This window comes from Podarcis melisellensis (assembly GCF_964234715.1).
Source record: "Podarcis melisellensis genome assembly, chromosome: Z".
In the NCBI taxonomy this organism is placed as follows: Eukaryota; Metazoa; Chordata; class Lepidosauria; order Squamata; family Lacertidae; genus Podarcis; species Podarcis melisellensis.
The window spans coordinates 3535010-3556271 of NC_138547.1; the positions used below are offsets into that span (position 1 = coordinate 3535010).

A 21262-nucleotide genomic window follows, 5' to 3' on the forward strand; every position below is an offset into this window, starting at 1 on the left:
TGCTTTGCAGGAGGCAATGGAAGTTTCATTAACACATCTTGGAAGGCAGGAGGAACCGAAATGTCAACTCATCGAACCCATTTCACTGAAGCAAAATATTCCATACCCAGGGTGGTAGGGGAGTCCTGGAGGGTAATCTTCATTAGAGCTTTAATATTCATTAGTAATCAGATAAAGCTTTAATTGTATTGTTGCCTGCTAGCTCCACTGGTTGGCCCGAAATAGGTTTCTTGAATTAATCGTTGGATACACACTTCCTAATGGTTTTTTGTTTTTTTAAAGAAAACAACCTACTTTTGTTACAGTGTTATACCTCACTGGTAGTTGTATACTTGTCTCTGCATGGTGTATGGAGGGATAACCTTGTGGATGGTGATAGTGGCAGTAATAATAATAATAATAATAATAATAATAATAATGGTAATTGATAGGATCCAAACAAAGTTAGGCTTTAATTCTTTGCACCTAGGAATAAGTATTACTGAAATGAGTAGGACTGAATTTAGCCGTTACTATCTTTTCAGATTGACTTCAATGTGGCCAAAGAGCATAATATTAATAGTAATAATAGAATAACAGTTGTGCTCATTGTGGTTTTGGTTTTTATTACTGGATTTCTAAAGTTGTTCTGCACTTTACAAAAATTAAGAACAGCATGGTCCTTTCTCACAGGCTTAGAGTTGTATCCAAATACAACTATTTTGTAGAGTTGATCCATTTAAATTAATGGACCTAAGCTAGGCTGCATTCACATGACAGTTTATTCCATTTCCATGACTTTTCTCTAACTGTTAAGTTCTGCATTAATACTTGAGCTTACACATGACTCAAAAGCCACTTCTGGAACAAAAGCCAAATTTAGTGCTCGTTTCCATGTTATTTGATTCCAGAAAATAATCCTTTTGCAAATAATATGGAACTGAGTGTTAAACATGCACTGTATTCCGTTATAGTTCCACTATATTCCACTAGTTTTGGAAGTGGATTTTACATGTTGTGAAAGTTCAAATGTAACGTGGAACAGTTGAGAAACGTCATTGAAATTGAATAAACAGCCATGTGAACACAGCCTATGCCATGTCTCTCAGTTCCAGTGGGTCTTCTCTGCGTACATTTAGCATTGTATACAACCTTTATTATCCAAAGAATTACGTGAGAACAAGATATCCAAAGCTGAAAAGGTTGCATTTTTAAGGAAACATCTGGGGTGTTATTCAATCTTCTAAAGTTCTTACGAGTTCGGAAATTTTCAGGCCCCGTTTGGGTGGGGTAAAGAACTTCCTACACCGCAGCCCCTGTGTCACCATGGGACAAAACCACAGCTGTCAACATTTCCCTTTTTTAAAGGGAAATTCCCTTATTCCGAATAGGATTCCTCACAAGAAAAGGGAAAAGTTGACAGCTATGGACAAAACATCCATTTATGGTGTGTTTAAAGCACAGAAATGTTTCCCCCTATTGCTGAGGGATCAACCCTGTGATCAGGGGTTCCGCTTTCTGCTGGAGGAATCTTCAGCACACAGTTGCCAGATTACAATTCTTGCTGTTCTTTAAAGGTGTAGCATGAATGTAACCTCAGACCTACCACTAGGTGGACTTAGGCCCAAGGCCCTTTCTGAAAAGGCTACTTCTTCAGTGCCTCTCAGGCAAGGCCAGCCACTTTATACCACCCAAGTGGGAGAGGAGGAGGCCCTGCAGACCTGTTCAGTCTGTTTCACTTTTAGGTGCTTTAAAACCGAAACAAAACTTCCCCCCCCTCTTTTACCTAAGCAGATTTTGTTTTGTGATGTGGTCTTTTTGCTGTTTTTGCAACTGGAGTGCTGATTTAGCAAAAGGTTCTAGTGATAAATGTTTGGTTTTGTTATATATTTATATTTTCCCCCTCCCCCTTTATTTTTGGAGCCTAGTTTCTTCCTCCTCCTCCCGCTTTCTTGAGTAATGATTTCTCCTTTCTTTGCTCCTGTCTTTGCTGCTGCTGCTGTTGTTGCTATGGCCCTCTTTTTGCAGGATGAGATCCTGGTGAGTAAAAAAGGCCACTCAATGTGCAGTGCTAACAAGTACTAATTTAGGTGCATCTGGGGAAAAGCTGGGATGCCTCCGTTGGCTGCAGACGGGGCAGGGAGACAAAGTACAGTAAACCCTAATACTATGTCCGGCAGAACAGAAAATGAGGGAGCAAAAGTCACTAGTTGGTGAACAGAGTGAAAATGGGTTTTCATTATTATTCTTTATTAGATTTATTCATTAGATTTATATAATGTCCTTCATCAAAATACATTTAATACTGTTGACCATGGTATCCTTCTCAACTGTCTAGAGGAGCTGGGAGCACTTTTATACAGTGGTTCCACTCCTTCCTCCTGGGCTGTGTTCAGAAAGTGGTGGTGGGGGATGAGTGTTCAGACCCCTGGGCTCTCACTTGTGGGGTGCCTCAGGGTTCTGTCCTCTCCCCCATGCTTTTCAACATCTACATGCAGCCGCTGGGAGAGATCATCAGGGGGGTTGGGCTGGGTGTTCATCATTATGTGGATGATACCCAGCTCTACCTCTCTTTTAAATCCGAGATCAGTGAGGATGGTTAAGGTCCTGTGTGAGGGTCTGGAGGCTTTTGGAAGATGGATGGCGGCTAACAGATTGAGGTTGAATCCTGACAAGACAGAAGTACTGTTTCTGGGGGACAGGAGGCGGGCAGGTGTGGAGGATTCCCTGGTCCTGAATGGGGTAACTGTGCCCCTGAAGGACCAGGTACGCAGCCTGGGAGTCATTGTGGACTCACAGCTGTCCATGGAGGCGCAGGTCAATTCTGTGTCCAGGACAGCTGTTTATCAGCTCCATCTGGTACGCAGGCTGAGACCCTACCTGCCTGCGGACTGTCTTGTCAGAGTGGTGCATGCCCTGGTTATCTCCCACTTGGACTACTGCCATGCACTCTACATGGGGCTACCTTTGATGGTGACCCAGAAAGTACAACTAATCCAGAATGCGGCACCTAGACTGGTGACTGGGAGTGGTGGCCGAGACTATATAACACCAGTCCTGAAAGACCTACATAGGCTCCCAGTACGTTTCCGAGCACAATTCAAAGTGTTGGTGCTGACCTTTAAAGCCCTAAATGGCCTCGGTCCAGTAAATCTGAAGGAGCGTCTCCACCTCCATCGTTCTGCCCGGACACTGAGGTCCAGCTCCGAGGGTCTTCTGGCGGTTCCCTTGCTGCGAGAAGCCAAGTTACAAGGAACCAGGCAGAGGGCCTTCTCAGTAGTGGAACCAGTGCTTTCCCCCCCTAAAAGAATGTTTAGGGGTACTCTCATTTTCCTACACATATTGAAATACTGCCCTCAATGAGGCCAAACTTCGATTCACAAAATGTTTAGGGGCATGCGTACCCCTGTGTTCCCCCAGAAAAAAATCACTGAGTGGCACCCACCTTGTGGAACTCCCTCCCTTCATATGTCAAGGAGATAAAGAACTACACAACTTTTAGAAGACGTCTGAAGGCAGCCTTGTATTGGGAGGTTTTTAACACTTGATGTTTTATTATGTTTCTGTATATGCTGAAAGCCACCCAGAGTGGCTGGGGCAACCCAGTCAGATTGGTGGAATACAAATAATAAAATTACTAGTATAGTAAAAATCTTAGGATGGTTTACAAGATAAAAACATGAGATAAAAGCACAATTAAATAGTTAAAACAGAAACAGCTAAACAATAACTCCCCCTCCCACAAACACATTTAAAAGGCTGTAGAATATTAATCAGCCAAAGGCCTGGTTGTATTTATTTTATTTAGAAAAGACTTGCAGGGAGATCTGGAACTAAAAGGTAGAAATCCTGCTCCAAAGGAAATACAGTGGTGCCTCGCAAGACAAAATTAATTCGTTCTGCGAGTTTCTTCGTCTTGCAGATTTTTCGTCTTGCGAAGCACGGATGCACCCTGGTATTAACGGTTTTAAGAAAACGGAAACAAACTCACAAGACGTTTCGTCTTGCGAAGCAAGCCCATAGGGAAAATCGTCTTGCGAAGCAACTCAAAAAACGAAAAACCCTTTCGTCTTGCGCGTTTTTCGTCTTGCGAGGCATTCGTCTTGTGAGGTACCACTATAAAAAGTAATTGAGGTGACTCTGCTTCTTCCATGGCAGATGTGATGACTGTGGGTTGACCCATGTTTCCTGCAGCAAACAAATTCAGCATGGACAACATACCTGCATCTTCAAACAGCTTTGAGGACCCCTTCCAGCTTGTAATCCCATAGATGCATATGCAGGAGTTTGAAACAGAAATGGGCAGAATTCATGTATTATTTTATTTTTTTAACCCAGGACCCTTAAGGTCCACCACCCATAACTGGATTGCAGACTTGTTGCCCAAGGATCCTTTCCATCCAGTGAGCCATAAATTAGGATAGCCTACATATTAAAATATAGATTTACATCTGAGTGAATACAGATCAGTGATCCTAGCAGCCTATTTTGGGGGCAGGGGCGCAAAAGACACAACTGCAAGTTAGAAAACCTTACCAATCTCCTGCAGTTCAGTGATTTGCCAGTAGATCATGATCTGCCTCCTTTCTCCTCTGGTTTAAAGTCACAGGTATGTCACTCACCTGTCAACAGTGTTTGCAGGAGGGAAACCATTATAATGCCTTTGTTGCCACAGCAATCATGTCTGCTGCATAATATATGGTGTCACCTTCAGGTCCAAACTACAGAAACACAAGGCTGTTATCAATCATGTCTAACAGGGAGATGGTGTGATTTAAAGCCATAGGGTTTCTAGGCCTGGGTCATTGAATTCCCAAGCAATTTTCTCCCACTTGAGCTCACTTCTGGTATCAGGTCATGGGTGCAAGGAAAGTGGACTTCAGGCAGTCATAGAGCCATAGAACAATAGTCTTGGTTTCCAGACCCTTGATCATCTTGGTCGCCCTCCTCTGCACATTTATTTTATTTTATTTATTTATTACATTTATATACCACTTTTACCTTCCAATGATCTCAGGGTGGTGTACGTGGTTCTCCCCCCCCCCCCATTTCATCCTCACAACAACCCTGTGAGGTAGGTTAGGCCCAAGGTCACCCAATGAGCTTCATGGTTGGGTGGGGATTTGAACCCTAGTCTCCCAGGTCCTAGTCCAACACTCTAACCATTATGCAGCACTGATTATCAATATCCTCCTTTAACTGTGGTGCCCAAAACTGAACACAGGACCCCTGGTGGGCTGAAGAAAACTAGTAGATGGGGAAGAGGATTCTGCCTCCTTTATATTTGTACCCTTTTGGGGTTTAAACTAACCCCCCGACACCTGCCTCCTTTAAACGTGATTAGCAATAAGGTTCTGTCCAAAATTATAGATTTGCTGCTATCGCATGTAGTCTGCTATGAGGTAGGCCAGAGATATCCTCTGGAATGTTAGGATGCTGTTCCTATAAGTTTGGCTTCTACAACTCAGCCAGCAGTACATACCAGCCATGTCTGGTGGCTCAGTAACCCTCTTTCTGTTGCTCCCTGCCTTGGGCAGAAAAATGAACGTGACAGCTGTCATTCAGATAGCAGGCTGCAATACATGGCTAGCGAAGCTGTGTTCGGTCTTAAGTTGCTCAGTTCTGCTATAGGCCGTGCCATGGGGCAGCTGGAGAGATACTTAATTCCGGTTGCAGAATTTGTGTTTTCTGCTTAGAGAATTCCAGAATTGTTGTGGCCATTACTTCCTGTAGTTTGGTGGAAAGGACTGTGTCCCATTGTTTCCTGTTCACCTAACTCTTTATGTGCACTTGGATGGCAACTGAGTCCTTCGTTCCACAGTTTACATGGCTGGAGAGAGCAATAGTTGGGGCAACCTGGATGGCTCATTCTGCCTGGAGGAAGGAACCTGCTTCCTAAAGGACTTGCAGTATTAATGCAACAAATGGGAAGCTGGTCTCGCAGTAATGCACTAGGCTGTAAGCACTGAAAATCCAATCGCTGAAGTGCAATATGTGGCTGTGTGAAGGGATTTTAGGCAAAGATGCTAGGCATGCTTGTTTAAAGTCACAGCACAAGCTGCAAGTGTAGAGCAGCTCACCACTAAAAGATGCAACCATATTTTAATATAGACAAGCATACAAATACACTGTGTATTTAAAACACCAGTGGAGTTATAAATAGGAAAAAGCAGACTTGCCTGGGAATAAATTCAATTTGAGTGCACATGGCTTGACAATACTTGTTGAAGTGGAGCAGGGAAGAACTGGATGCCTAGATGAACTAGGGCTTCAAATGAATCATGAGTCTGCTCCATCTATTTCAACATTTCCCATTAAGGGATTCTATTTCAACCAGAAATAAGAACCACTGTGACCTGGGTTTGAAATTATTCCAAGGCAACAAAGGAGTCCCTTACATTTTATTAGAACTAAAAGTTAGGGCAGGAAATAGTTTCACATTAAAATGTGGAAGGATGACATCTAGGTCCAAAGATTTGCAAAAGATATGGTGGAATCTTCCTGTGTTGGCCTTAAAGGGAACCAGTACAAACACATGCGTTTTGCTAATACCTTATTCCACGTGTAGGTTAAATAGACAATGGAAAAACTGGAAAGATAAATTGTGGTGTTACATTTGATTTGTGCATTGCTAAATTAAAGATTAACTATGAAATATATTTTCATCCAATGACTGTGCAATCCTAAATTGTATATGTTTTTGGTGTGTGGAATCTGAAGTTGGTTTAACTGCCCATCCAAAGCCCTGCTGAGGTCTCACTGGCAGAGCAGACATGAGGTCAAAGGATCGCCCTTCAACTCCAATGCCTTTTTTCTTTTGTCAAGGGAAATTCAGACTAGCTTGGGAGCTGCTCTAAATCTCTTCCTGGTTTGGGGCGTGTTGGCTTTGGGTTCTTTGGATCTGAGCTATTTCCCAGGCCTCCCCAGATGTTTCCATGGCAGCAGGAATGGGGGATCCGACACGAGATCTCGCTCTCTGACATCAAAGTCACAGAGATAGCAAAATGAATGAAGATTGAAGAGTTAAGGGAAGGGAGGCACTGTAAAGCTTTTGAGTTAAGTTGACTATCTTTGTAAACAAATAAACAATCTTTATTCAAATAAGTGATTGTAATGCCGTAATATCTTACACATCTCCATACTGCTTTCCTTCCAGTGAAGTTTACTTTTCTGTAATGTTGCTTCCCTTCATGTGTTAATAATTAGTCTGTTTCTGAGTATAACTGGGGGGGGGGGGGTTAACTGCAATTAATAAGAAGATTAAAACCAGGAGGCTGTAGTGGGAGCAGAAGTAGGTCTCTCCAAGATGAAATAAATAATAAAGAAAGAGGAGTAAGAAGAAAGGAAGTCTAGATAAGAGTGGTATGGTTTGTGCATTCTGGCCCTTCACTCCTACTTTTGCACCAGGAGTCATTGAATCAGGGGAAAATCTTCAATTAACCATAGTTTTCCATTTTATCTGAACCAGAAAACTGTGGCTAATGGCTTCAAAACAAGCCAGGATCTTAAGCCAACATCAAATTATAGCTTCATATGCTATCTTGTTGTTAAGCTGAGAGATGATCAAATACAGCCCATGAGTTAAAGAAAGAAAGAATCCGAATATAACCCTCCCCACAAAAAGCCCCCTCTTTATTCAGGGCCTTTAGGAGGCATACATGCATACTTGGATGAATTTATTTTGTTTAACAAGTGGAATTTTCTTGGCTTCCAGATTTTTCTTCCATGTGTTTTCAGAGCAGCTATTCTTTATAACAGCTATGATAACCCAGGGACCAGAGTTTATCCCATCTCTCTATTCCCTTGCAACCCTTCTAAATTTTAATCCAGGTGTGCTAAAAAGTGTGATGGTTCCGTTTTTTGGAAAAAAAACTGGTTTGCAAAAGAAATTTGGCAATTAAATGTTCAGGCTGCCTTCGAGTTTTGAGCGCTCATACCTGCACTAAAACTTTATTATAAAGTTTTATCAAGCATTAAGGGGATGGAGACAGTGCCTGGTATCCAAGAATACAGAATTTTCAAGAATTACAGAAGCTGGCATGCGGTAATTCATATGTACAAATGCAAATTTAGAAATAATTACTATAATTTAAATAGAATCAGGATACCTCTTACCATAGTAGAGAAGGCACCAGGTAATTTCTGCGCCTGCTCAGTCTGCTGACCAGGTTCTACTAACTAGCCATTGTGGGCAACTTCAAAGTTCCTCTCCCTTTTTATGGTTCCTTTATCTTTAAACCAGACTTGGACTTGACAACCCTCAGATAGAGAATACTTTGAAATAGAGGACAGCCATCTGACAGCCTTTCAAAATAGAAACCTGTCATTGCAAAGTAGCTACCTTATGAACAGCCCAGTGCACACAGCATAGTAAGCTGCAGTTAATGGTTTACTGTCGATGTGCAGATGGCTTCTTCTTCCTCTTCACTTCTCCTCTAGTGCAAGCAGGGACAACAAACCACAAGCCTTTTTGTCCAGGGACTATGATTTGTTTTGCTCAAAGAAACCAAGACCAAACCTTGGCTTTACATCTTGGGGCTTATCCACACTTACTTTTCCTCTATGCTTTCCAGGCAGTCTGTGCTTTAGAACTCCATATCTGAGTGCCCTTTCTTGCTCTAGAGCTTCCCCCACGAAAAGCCACTCTTTAAAGCTGAATCCAGAAATTCACAGAAAACCTGAAATAGCACCCAGACATGGAGCTTCAAAGCGCAGACCTATGCTTGGAAAAGAGTGGACAAATGGTGAGTGTGGAGAAGCCCTCGGCTATGTGGTGGGAAACAGGCCACAGTCCTCAGTTGAGACCAAATGTTAATTCAGGGACTATGGCTTATTTCCCCCTCCTCGTGCTAAGAGAGGATGCAGGGGCCATTGGCATGGTCATGGCAAACCACTAGCTGTAGCGTTACCACAACTTGCAAAGGGTATCATAGACTCATGTAGCTAGACATGTTGATGGTGGTGTTGCTGTTGCAGAATGAGAGGCAGTAGTTGTGCAATTGTCTTCACAAGAAAGAAAGAAAGAAAGAAAGAAAGAAAGAAAGAAAGAAAGAAAGAAAGAAAGAAAGAAAGAAAGAGAAAATTGGTCAGTTTAGCAGTTGTCTTGGTCTTTGTAGTACAGTACTTCGTTTTCCTCGTGGAACACAGATGGTTCATGCTAGAAGATTTTTCAGACTGTAGTTTGCTGCAGGCTGATTGTTTCTTGGTGTAATGCACCTCCCAAGTACAGCACTCTCATTCTCTCTGTCTCTGTCTCTCTCTCACACACAAACAAACACATATTAAATCCAGGATATGAATTCCAGATGCACCTTTGCTTCCAGATACTCACTGTTGTTTTTTAAAATGCTATTAACTCAATTGTTTGTTGATTGCAATCCTCTTTTTTTTGTTTGATCTACTCAGTCTTTGCTACGGAGTGGGGTCTAAACATGGTTGTGTGTACTGCAGATTTTAAAAAAAACTGTGCCAAAGCAACACAGGTACCATGCAAAGATAAGCTGAACTCTTTGGCCTGTATGGCATATGTCAGGGGATGACAATTTCTGCATACTTAATTCGTGTAAAGGAGAGTGGCATGTGGTCCTGAAACCACATTCGATGAGCACAGGAAATGCTGATATAACTCCTCTGAGATTTTGCTGGATATTGCCAACACATTTTCAAATCTATTTTGGTAGTCGTATGAGGCAGAAATTTCCTTTGACAAAATGAAAACTGAGTTGTGAGGTTGGGGGTTCCCTGCACTTGCACTGAATTACGGAGTACACAGAGCCCTGTTTATCCCCACCATCAAGAATGGAAAAACTGGGGCTCCCAGATGTCTGTTGTTCTTGAGATGTTCCTCTTATTTTATTCTGGAACAGCATAGCCCTTGATTCTGGTCTTTTGTAATGTCTTTTTAATACTCACCTTGCAACCCAACAAGACTTCCCCTTCCAAGTCTTGCTGAATGGTGTGTACCTTCCTGACTTCGGACTTGGACCTCTTACTATGATTTGTTTTCTGATGTCTGGCAAAGGCATCAGAGGTTTTGATGCTCTTCACTGCAGCCCTATAGATCTCTGCCCTAGAGCCTTCCTCATGTGTTCTTGGCAAAGGATATACGAGCTAAGATAAGCAAGTTCTTGCCTTCTTTTGTCTGGCTCTTTCTCCTGTTTTTAAGCAGGCCTCAGTTTGCTGGCGTAGGTTCATCCTCCATAGAGGATATCCAAGCAGCTGTTGGGCCAGCCCTGCTGTTTGATATGCTGCTATGTTTGTGTGTGTAATGCCATTCTCTTCTTATCCACTGAGTCAGCTGCTGGCATGCGTAACAATGATACGTTTTTATAACACAGGTGATCCGCAAGGGCTGGCTCACCATCAACAACATTGGCATCATGAAGGGTGGCTCCAAAGAGTACTGGTTCGTCCTGACGGCTGAGAACCTCTCATGGTACAAGGATGATGAGGTAAGAACTCTCTGTTGGTGTTTTCTGTTCCTTCTGAATTGCCATCAAGGGGACTTCTGCTGGTTAATTGTTAAGTTGTACTGTATTTTGTATTTTTAAGAAATAGATTTTATTGTCAAGTGGAGTTGGTTTTTAGTGGATATTGTAAGCAGCTTTGTGGAGGAAGTTCCTCAAAAAGAGGGGTTATACATTTTAAAATAAAGAATCTTGACAGCTCATTGGATCCACTTTTGGAGTCCGCAAAATTCAGCAGCACTACCATATATTGTTGTAGCTTATCAGACACTTCAGGTCTTATGAACTTACCCTGAGTTCTCCCTCTTCCATTTCACCCCAAATCAGTCTGTGGGTCAGTTGTGATAATCTTGAACTCACTACACATGGTGAAGTCAATTTCTGCTTGAATGTACAGTGTTGTGAGCTGGTTGTGTGAATTGCCATGCCTCTGAACTTCCTCTCTCTAACCTACTTCTGGAAGTGTTGTGAAGAGTTACCAACTTGGAATTGGAAGTTGTGTTAAAATAGTTATGTGACATGCTCAGCACACAGTAAAGTGAACTAACCGACTTCAGCACAACAGGAATGAGTTGAAAAGGGAGGTGTCAATCATATCAGGATAGGTGGAAGAATCCACTGGCACCTAAAATTATTGGGTCTGGCAACTGCATTTTTGAAGAGGGCAGTATTATCTCACTCTCACTAGTGTGCTCACATCTTCATCTCTCCCTTCCTTTAAACTTGACTTCTAGACATTCTTGCGGGTAAGTTTTTAAAACATTTTTGCATTATACATATGCTGTTGTTGTTTTTTTAAAAATGTTTATTGCCATTTCTGAATTATTTAAAAAATAGGGTCAAATTTCTGATTGCCCTAGGGGGTGCTTAGCAGGCCCATTTTAAAATTGTCAGAGGTAACCCTCCTTAGAATTCACCGTTGGGCAAAAGGTTCATTGTGCAATTGGGAAAGTAGGGTCTTCCTTTTCGGAAAGCTTTCCCCTCTGGTAGTGACTTTTATCTCATTTCGGCACCAGCTTAAAACATATTTATTTACCCAGGCACTTGTGGGGTTCTATTCCCCCCCCCCAGTCCATGGGAGAGAGATGTTCCGTAGCTTTAGAGCAGCTTTATGATTGTATGTTAACTGTAATATATTTAACCTCTTTCAGTTGTTTTGTGAATTGTGCTATTTTCACTTGTTTAAGTTTTATGTTATTGCATCCCCTCAGTAGATGATCAGAGGGCTAGATTTATTTTATTTTTAATAAGGTAAAATAAATAAAATACAGATATATTTGCACATACATGGGAGAGAGGGAGGGAGGGAAATTCAGCCACAAATGGACTATGCAAGGGTTTGAAGTAGCTAGTGCATCTCATGATTTCAAAATGTATAGCGAGTCTTTAGCGAGCGAGAGAGAAAAGTATTGTTTTGAATGAGCAATAATGTCTGCTTCTGCAAGGCAAATTCCCTAGCCAAATCCTGTCTAATAAATCAGATTGGAATGTGTAGAAAATAAATCAGACTCTAACAAGGATTTCCTCTGTCTAGCTTAGGTTTGTAGGTTTGGGGGTTTGAAATCAGACTGAGGGTTCCTTTTACTACAAAGGTTTCGTTTTACTATAAAGTGATCAAATAGCATCCCTTCAGATAGGTTACCTACCTACCACTTGAGTCTCGCATCTGGGCATCAGAGTTCAAGGAAATGCCACCCAACCAATCAGGAAGGGGTTTGAGGGCAGCTGAAAGGGTGGTAATGGCAGTTTTAGGGAGAAAAGAAGATAAAGGCTGGGAGATATCTTGATGGTTCTATAGTAAGGTTGGGGGAGAAACTAGATTTGGTTTGCATTTTAAAGCTGCCTAATATGCACGTTATGAGAACTAAAACACAGCCATCCAAGAACTTCTCCAACCAAGTAACAGGCACAGAAATGTGCATACCCCAACAAAGTGGGCCTTTAAGAGAGAGAGTGGCATACAAATGTATGATTACAGACATTGTTTGTTTGTTTGTTTGTTTGCAGAAAATGTGCATATTTAGCAAGCATGTACAGTTGCAATCGAAATTATTCGACTCCCATGGCAAATCAGGTTTATTATCAGAATTTACAGGGATTCCATTCCAGGGGTTGAATAATAGTGAGACTGGAGAAGCCAGTATAAGTTGCAATTTCAGCTGAATTTGGGGGAACCACTTGAAGCACCTGTTGTGTTGAGCTATTTCAATGGCTTTTCTTTGATTTGCTCATTGCAAACTACTGAAAGTCTGTAAATTTCACCCGGTAAAACTGCTGTTGATCTTTAACATGGTGCAATGCTCTTAGCTTATTTTGCCAAGTAAAAATGCACCTGTTCCCATTGCAGGACCCTCCAAGGAATTGAAATAGATGAGTGCACTGTCTTCACACATGATGGTGTACTTATTCCTGCCTCCTGCCCCCTCCCCCAAATCCATTTAGGTAAATAAAACATCATGTATGAAATGGCCCCTAGCTACCTTTCCAGTTCTGCCTGATGAAAAGGGAGTAATGGGGAGAGTGGCCTCTCCCTTGTAACCTGAGTACTATGTTTCCAGATGTTCCTTATTTCAAACCACATGGATTTATCATAAAGGATAGCTGCATTTCAGACCAACAGTGTGCTATTGTACACAGTGAATGGCCCTTATTTCTGGTTAAGCAGCTCCTGAGACAGCACCCCTTCCTTCTGAGATCTTCACCCATCCATCAGAGGGGCAAGCATGAATTAGTAGCACTTTGGTTATCAAAGGTATTGCAGTATCAATCACTCACCCCGTTGCTGCCGACACAAAGCTTCCAAGACAGAATATGTCTGTCAAATTGATAGGCCCTTGCTGCCCATCCCCCTCAGAGTTAGGTGTGAAGGCAGGAGAGTGTGAGAGACACAAATATTGGGTTTCGATGTCGAATTGGTCTCTGCATCTGGATTCCAGAGGTGTCCAGAATCCCCCAGTTACTCAGAGGTGATGGGAATGACTGCAGTTCAGAAACATAAGCCATTTTAACTAGTTCCAGCTGCAGGGGTTGGGGCTGAAGTGTGTGGGGATAGCAGTTCCTTTTAATCCTTGGGTGAGGGCAGCCCTGGGGCTGAATGCCAGCTGCAGGTTTGTATTGTTTCCCTTCTGGATGGATGGCGAGAGGCAGCATTGCCCAATTAAGGCAGCTACCTGCCAGCCACCATCCCTTGAATAAATGCAGGGAGACCCAAGTGCTGATGGGGCAGGAGCTGAGCAGAAGAAAGGGGCCTTTGTTTCAACCAGAGTGGAAAGGAAAGGGGGAACATGTTTTTATTTCCGCCCCTCCCGCTCCACTTCAGCACCATATCCCTACACCCACACACCCCTCCTCTTTCATAGGTCCCACTCCTTGGCCTCTTTGGAGGGAAACATAAGCAGTTTTCACTTGGAAGTCTGTAGCTGAACTCCACTTGGAAGCAAAGCAGTATATTTTAGTAGGAATTTATAGAGAGCCCTAGGATTATTATTTTTTTGCAGATCATGTCTTTCAGCTTGTTGGCTTTACAATGAAGGGTGCTCCTGGGTGCCAGCTGTCTCCAGTGTTCATGGAGAGTGCCATAACCTCTGGCATTTCACAGGTGAAAACAGAACACATTTGTAACACCCCTGCCTGATCTTATTACCATGGTTCATTGCCCAAGGACTTGCCACCACCGTCACATCGCTGAAGGCTCCCTACTCAGTCTGCCATTGTAGAGTTAGAAAAGGTTCAGAAAAGGCCAAGCAAAATGATCAAGGGGATGGAGAGACTCCCTTAGGAGGAAAGGTGGCAGCATTTGGGACATTTTAGTTTAGAGAAAAGGCGAGGAAGAATCAACATGATAGAAGTTTGCCAAATTATGCATGGTATGGAGAAAATGGTGAGAGACAAGTTCTCTCCACCTCTTGTAAGGGGGAGAACTTGTGGGCATCAAATGAAGGTTGGAAGGCTGAGGACAGATGTCCATCACATAGCGCATGATTGAACCATGGAACTCTCTCCTACAGGAAGCAGTGATAGCCACTAACTTAAAGGTAAAGGGACCCCTGACCATTAGGTCCAGTCGTGACCGACTCCCTCAGTCTTATTGGCTGAGGGAGCCGGCATACAGCTTCCGGGTCATGTGGCCAGCATGACTAAGCCGCTTCTGGTGAACCAGAGCAGCACACGGAAACGCCGTTTACCTTCTCGCTGGAGTGGTACCTATTTATCTACTTGCACTTTGATGTGCTTTCGAGCTGCTAGGTGGGCGGGAGCTGGGACCAAACAACGGGAGCTTACCCCGTCGTGGGGATTCGAACCGCCAACCTTCTGATCGGCAAGCCCTAGGCTCTCTGGTTTAACCCACAACAATGACTTTAAAAGAGTATTGGACAAATTTCACGGAGGAGGCGTCTATCAGTGGCCACTAGCCACAATGGCTGTGCTCTGCCTCCCCAGTTGGAGGCAGGAAGTGCTTCTGAATAGTGCTGCTGGAAACCCCAGAGGGGTGAGGAGTGTTCTTGTGCTTGGGCTTGGCTTGCAGGTTCCCCACAGATATCTATTGACCACAGTCAACTGTGCTGGACTAGAAGGGCCATTGGCAGTGCTTTTTTCCCAAGCGGGTACCAGCAACTCCCCCCCCCAACCTATGTTTAAAGGATGGCACTTACTGTGACCACTTCATGGTTAGTACCAGCACCATTTTTCTTTTCTTTTTTTTAAAAAAAACACTGGCCCTTGGCACGATCCAGCTGGCTCTCCTTACGCTCTTGCTGTGTTCAGTTACTCTCCAATATAGTTGTCTGGTCCCCACCGATTTAAAAGCCAGGGTGATGAGTTAAAGAATTACCAGAAAAGGCTGTATGACCTACAATATGTAGTCAACTGTTTGAAATACAGTGGAACCTTGGTTGTCAAATGTAATCCATTCCAGAAGACCGTTCAACCTTGGGTAGGCAAACTAAGGCCAGGGGCCGCATCTGGCCCAATCGCCTTCTAAATCCGCTCCACGGACGGTCCGGGAATCAGCGTGTTTTTACATGAGTAGAATGTGTCCTTTTATTTGAAATGCATCTCTGGGTTATTTGTGGGGCATAGGAATTTGTTCTCCCCCCCAAAAAAAAATATATAGTTGGGCCCCCCCAGAAGGTCTGAGGGACAGTAGACTGGCCCCCTGCTGAAAAAGCTTGCTGGTCCCTGCAACCCCTGACCCCTGCTGACCCAACAACCAAGGATCAAAGGTCTGTCAGCAAAGTGAATGGGGAAAATTGAGAAACACGCCTCGGAAGCCATTCGACTTCTGAGGTGCATTCGAAAATGGGAACATTCACTTCCGGGTTCTGAATTGTTCGGCTTCCGAAGCGTTTGACAACCAAGGTTCCACTGTTATAACCCAGGATCTTCAGGGTGTAAAATGGCAGTCTGTGCACTGCCAGGGAGTATGTTAGGATTCATAACTATGCATTTTCATGTACACATGTTAGAGACTAGATACACACACACACAAATGGCTGGATCAGGCTGATTTGAAACACCCTGAGATCAATGGGTATAGGGCAGTATAATAAATGGATAGATAGGTTTTGGTCTGTGTCAGTTTCACATGTGTTCATTCATAAAACTGTTCAGCCCAGCCTCTATATTAATATGTAATTTTTTAAAAAACTGCAGAAAAATTAAATGCATATATAGATACGTATTTTATCATAAAGTATATATTTAATCTTGGTGCATACATTTCTAAATTCCGAAATAAGATTTTTTTTTAAAAAAATGGGTTTTGATACTTTTCTTTGAGCTGAGAACAATATTGCAAAATTCTGAAGGATAACTGTGTCTTGATCTGTACATTAGCCCAGGAGGTATAGATCTAACCTCTAGGTTAAATTACTGCAATGCATTCTATGTGGGGTGCCTCTGGAGACAGTTCAGAAACTTCAACTGGTGCAGAATTCAGCAGCCAGGTTCCTCACTGGGACAAAACAGTTTGAGCATATAACACCAACCCTGGCTGCCAATTAGTTTCTGGGCCTATAAAGCCTTAAATGGCTTAGGAACGCAATACTGCAAGGACAGTCTCCACATATGACCCAGATCCTGCAATTATAATCTGAGGCCCTTCTTCATGTGCCTCCTCTGCAAGAGGTCTGCAGGGCGGCAACATGAGAACAGGCTCCCTGTTTGTGGAATACTGTCCTCAGGAAGGCAGGAAGACAGGAAGACAGGTATATACTTAGGCGCCAGTCATAAACATCTTCTCGCAGGCCTTTGCTTAATTAAAAAATCTATAGCCTTTTAAACTATGTGGGGGTGTGCTGTTGTTATTTATTGTTATTATGGTATGCATTTTTGTGTTTTTATATTGTAAGCCGCCCTGTGATCTTCAGAGGAAGGGTGGCATTGAAATAATAATAATAATAGGGACGCGGGTGGCTCTGTGGTCTAAACCACAGAGGCTAGGGCTTGCTGATCAGAAGGTTAGTGGTTCGAATCCCCGCGACGGGGTGAGCTCCCGTTGCTCAGTCCCTTCTCCTGCCAACCTAGCAGTTTGAAAGCATGTCGAAGTGCAAGTAGATAAATAGGTACCACTCCGGTTGGAAGGTAAACGGCGTTTCCGTGCGTTGCTCTGGTTCACCAGAAGCGGCTTAGTCATGCTGGCCACATGACCCGGAAACTGTACGCCGGCTCCCTCGGCTAATAAAGCGAGATGAGCGCCGCAGCCCCAGAGTCGGTCACGACTGGACCTAATGGTCAGGGGTCCCTTAGTCATGCTGGCCACATGACCTGGAAGCTGTCTGCAGACAAATACCGGCTCCCTCGGCCTATAGAGCGAAATGAGTGTGCAACCCCAGAGTCAGACTGGACCTAACGGTCAGGGGTACCTTTACCTTTTCAATAATAATAATAATATCAGGTTAGTTTGTTTTGGAATCCCCCTCCACCCAATTTAATACCCAGCCCAATGGAGTTCAAAGGCTTTTCCTTGTTGTTTTTTAAATTAACATATTGAGGATTCAGTGAATTATCTCTTGAGGGCTGTGTGCATTTGTATGTGTGTGTGCACATTTGCACAATAGGGGGCTTGGACCCCCCTCCCACACCCCCTCTTTTGTAAGGTTATGTTGTGCTTTTTTTGTCCCAACCTCTCTGCAGCGGCTAAACCAAAGGGCTGCTTTTTTCTACATGAGAGAAGCTGAACAAGTTTGGCCATTGAGTCAAGCAAGGTACCTCTGCTGCTTGAGAGTAGCCCAGCCTATTCCCACCCCGTTACAGTGGATCTGGGCAACCAGACTAGGTGGTGAAAACATCTGGGCCCCATTAGCAAAATACCCAGCCTTTTCCCGCAAAAGCTGCCTTGTTCTCTCTCTCTCTCCCCCCCACCGCCCCCGCTGAAGGAAATGGTTGGAATGTAAAAGGGTCTTAAAGGGGCGAAGGTCTTAGCATAGATGGGGTTCTTGCCTGCTGTGAAGGGAGTGGCTGATGGTGTGTAAAGGGGAAATGGATGGGGTTAGACTTGCCTTACACTGCCCTACGTCCAAGAGCCCCTCTTATTTTTGGATTCTCTTGCTGTTTTCTTTTGTCAGCCTCCCAACGGGCTGGATCCCTGATCTGTGGAGAGCCATAGTGCAGTAGATTTGCTGAAGCAATAGTTTCAGCTAGGAACCGATTGCTTCCAGTGGGTTGGCCAAGTGGGGTCATGGGGCGGTGATCTCACCTGCCCATTTGTTTCTCTTCATGAGATGCCCCCAGTGTCCAGTGGGGCTGTTTTATAAGAGGCTCTTAGACCAATCCTGCCAGCAGCAGCACATTGTAAAAGGAGACTGCTTAATGCCAGGACTCTGCAGTGTCACCCAAGGTCCCAGTCCTATGCAGACCAACCTGGGACTAAGCCCATTTGAACCTAGATGGATTTACTTCCAAGAAAACTTGCATAGGACTACAGTGCACCATGTGTTATGATACTCCGCTCCTTTTTCAAGGCAAATCCATTTCAAATGCTACCAGAATGTTCTCTCTTCCTCAAGGCTTTCTGGAACAATGCAATAAGCTGCTAGTAGAGGACAGGACGCGAATGGCGCTGTGGGTTAAACCACAGAGCCTAGGACTTGCCAATCAGAAGGTCGGCGGTTCAAATCCCCGTGACAGGATGAGCTCCCGTTGCTCGGTCCCTGCTCCTGCCCACCTAGCAGTTCGAAAGCACGTCAAAGTGCAAGTAGATAAATAGGTACTGCTCCGGCGGGAAGGTAAACGGCGTTTCCGTGTGCTGCTCTGGTTCGCCAGAAGCGGCTTAGTCATGCTGGCCACATGACCCAGAAGCTGTACGCCGGCTCCCTCGGCCAACAAAGCGAGATGAGCACTGCAACCCCAGTGTTGGTCACGACTGGACTTAATGGTCAGACGTCCCTTTACCTTTACCTAGAGGACAGGAACTTTTGCAAGAGCTGAATGTGAGTTCTGTGGTAGAGATTATTGGGAAAGGGATTGAAAATAAAACTGCCTGTATCACAGTGCCTTCAAACAAATTTATGGGGAGGCCATGGTTGGAATACTGCGGCACAGTTCTGGTTGCTGTGTCTCAAGCAGAGTGCTGTAGAGCAGGAGAAGATGTAGAAAAGGGCAACCAGATATGGTCATGCGAGAACTCACCTGGGAGAAAAGTTTGCAAGATTTGTTTGTGACACAGTGTATGGTGTGGATAAAGTGAAATTTTCCTCCCTCTCTCATAACATTAGAACTTGGGGCCCAGTGAAAATCTGGCATTTTGCATGGAAAAGTGGGATATATATATATTTTTAAAAAGCATTTCATTCATATAAATTTAACAAATAATTTGTTGTTGTTGTTTTATTTTATACTCCACATTTCCCCAGAGCCAGGACTCAAGGCATGCTTACAAAAGTTAAAACAAACACAGATAAAACATAGAAAGCTAAAATACAATTGTTAGAAAACAATTAAACTATAATGGAATAAAAATCATTTAAAAACAAATCTATTAAAATACAGATTGTAAAAATAGAACAACACATTTAAAAGTAGTCAGGTCCTACATTCCTGCCAGAATAAAGCCACCTTTACCTGCTGGCAAAAGGACAGCAAGGAGGGAGCCAGTCTGGCTTCTCCAGGGAGGGAGTTCCAGAGTCTGGGAGCAGCCACCACTGAGAAGGCCCTATCCCGCGTCCCCACCAAACATAAGTAAATCAGTTGGATTGAAAATCGGGACAGTATTCCTTCACACAACATGTAATTAATTGATAGTACACACTGCCACAAGAAGTGGTAACGGCTACCAGCTTGCTTTGGGTTTAGGGGCAGTTTGCTTCTGAGCAATAGGCAGTGGGGTGCAGCTCTCTAGATGTTGTTGGACTACAGCTCCCATCATCCCTGACCACTGGCCATAATGGGAGGCAAAAACCTAACAACTGGACCCTAACTCAGCTGGAAGGGCTGCCCTAATTATCCCACTGCTCGGAAAATGTGTGTGTTTGTCGGTGGGGACAAAACATATGTAAAGTGTGTTTATTTTATGTAGGGGGAAAAATTGTATACTGCTTAATTAAAAAATGCAGTGCCTGCAAAATAATACAAAACAATTATCAACAATAAAAACAGGAAAACTTTAAAAACAGCTGTGGATAACAAAATTATGTGCTAAAATAAAAAAAGTATTCAACTTGCATTTAAACAGTACAGGTAGCCCCCCAGACACCAATGAAATTGCGTACAGTTGAAACGCATTGAAAGAGCCTGCAAACACCCCATTTTGCCCCTACCCCTGTTCCTCCGTTTTAGTGACGTTTCAGTGACGCCTTTATGATGTTTCTGGATCACTTCCAGATTCAGCACAACGTGCCTATACACAGTCGTGCACTTATTGAACGCACGTAAATGGAGGGGCTGCCTGTACAGTGAGGGTGCCTGCCTAGGATGATAGGCAGAGAGATTGATGGGCAGAGAAGAAGAGGGATATGCTAGCTGATTCATCCCAGTGACCTCTCTGACTCAGCCTTTTGCTTGTTATTAATCTTCAGTGTCTGTTGAACAGTAGTGCTAGTTGCCACTGATGAATCTTCCATAGATGTGCACAATTATTATTATTATTTTAAGCCCATCACCAACATTTTCTCTAGTCTAGGTTGCCCCACTTAACCAGGGGGCAAACCACATTGAATTAAATGGGACTTACTTCTGAGTGCATAAGGGTTGCACCCTTTTAGGAATACTATAATAGACAGTCCACTACTTCCAGCACATGGCTGGAAGGGAGTAGGCACTGATCCGTCCTTTTTCCTACTCTCTAACCTTTTTTGACTGGTGCTTAAGGCATGTTAATGGGCAGTTGCTAATCCATATTAAATGGGCTTAAGAAGATGATGTGTGAATGACTAAGAAGGGTGGACATTTTACCCTTCTGCATAATAGCCACATTCATCAAGCATCTGTTTGATTTCTTGGAGTTTTTAACCTATGCTTTGTCTCTGCATTGAGTCGGTATGCATCTGTGACTTGGCCTGCCATCACTGAAACCCTCTGAGGTGGAGTGGAGTTAGGCATATTTTTGTAGGAATCTCTGCTTTGTGACTTTCTCCTGGGGCTTAATTTCTTCAGGAAATTCTGCAGCTGAAGCCAGCCCCTCCGCATTGTAAATTCATAATATTAATAATAATAATAATTTATATCCCACCCTCCCCGGCCAGAGCTGGGCTCAGGGCAGCTAACAACAGTAAAAATTACAGTAAAAACAAAATAGGGAGGGGAAACCAATTTAAAATACAGGTTAAAATGCAATTTAAAATGCAGCTGCTGGATGTTTGAAGGTCTGGTGTGACTACCAA

At 43.5% G+C, this 21262-nt stretch overlaps 1 protein-coding gene and 1 long non-coding RNA gene across 16 annotated transcripts in view; one reads left to right on the top strand and one right to left on the bottom strand.

Moving 5' to 3' along the window:
• LOC309361595 overlaps positions 1-21262 on the bottom strand; it is a 175794-nt gene that overhangs the window by 126056 nt on the left and 28476 nt on the right. The window lies entirely within an intron of this gene.
• The window catches only part of DNM1 (dynamin 1), a 131326-nt gene that overhangs the window by 70961 nt on the left and 39103 nt on the right, over positions 1-21262 (top strand). For 12 of the 15 annotated variants that reach the window (XR_014164465.1, XR_014164466.1, XR_014164467.1 and 9 more), the window contains exons 14-15: positions 2008-2019; positions 10317-10430. Coding sequence is in view for 11 of the 15 variants with exons in the window: in XM_081896394.1 (XP_081752520.1) it covers positions 2008-2019; positions 10317-10430 (126 nt within the window). In the remaining 4 variants the exon portion in view is untranslated. The remainder of the gene's footprint in view (positions 1-2007; positions 2020-10316; positions 10431-21262) is intronic. The other 3 variants (XM_081896397.1, XM_081896395.1, XM_081896398.1) reach the window with 1 other exon arrangement.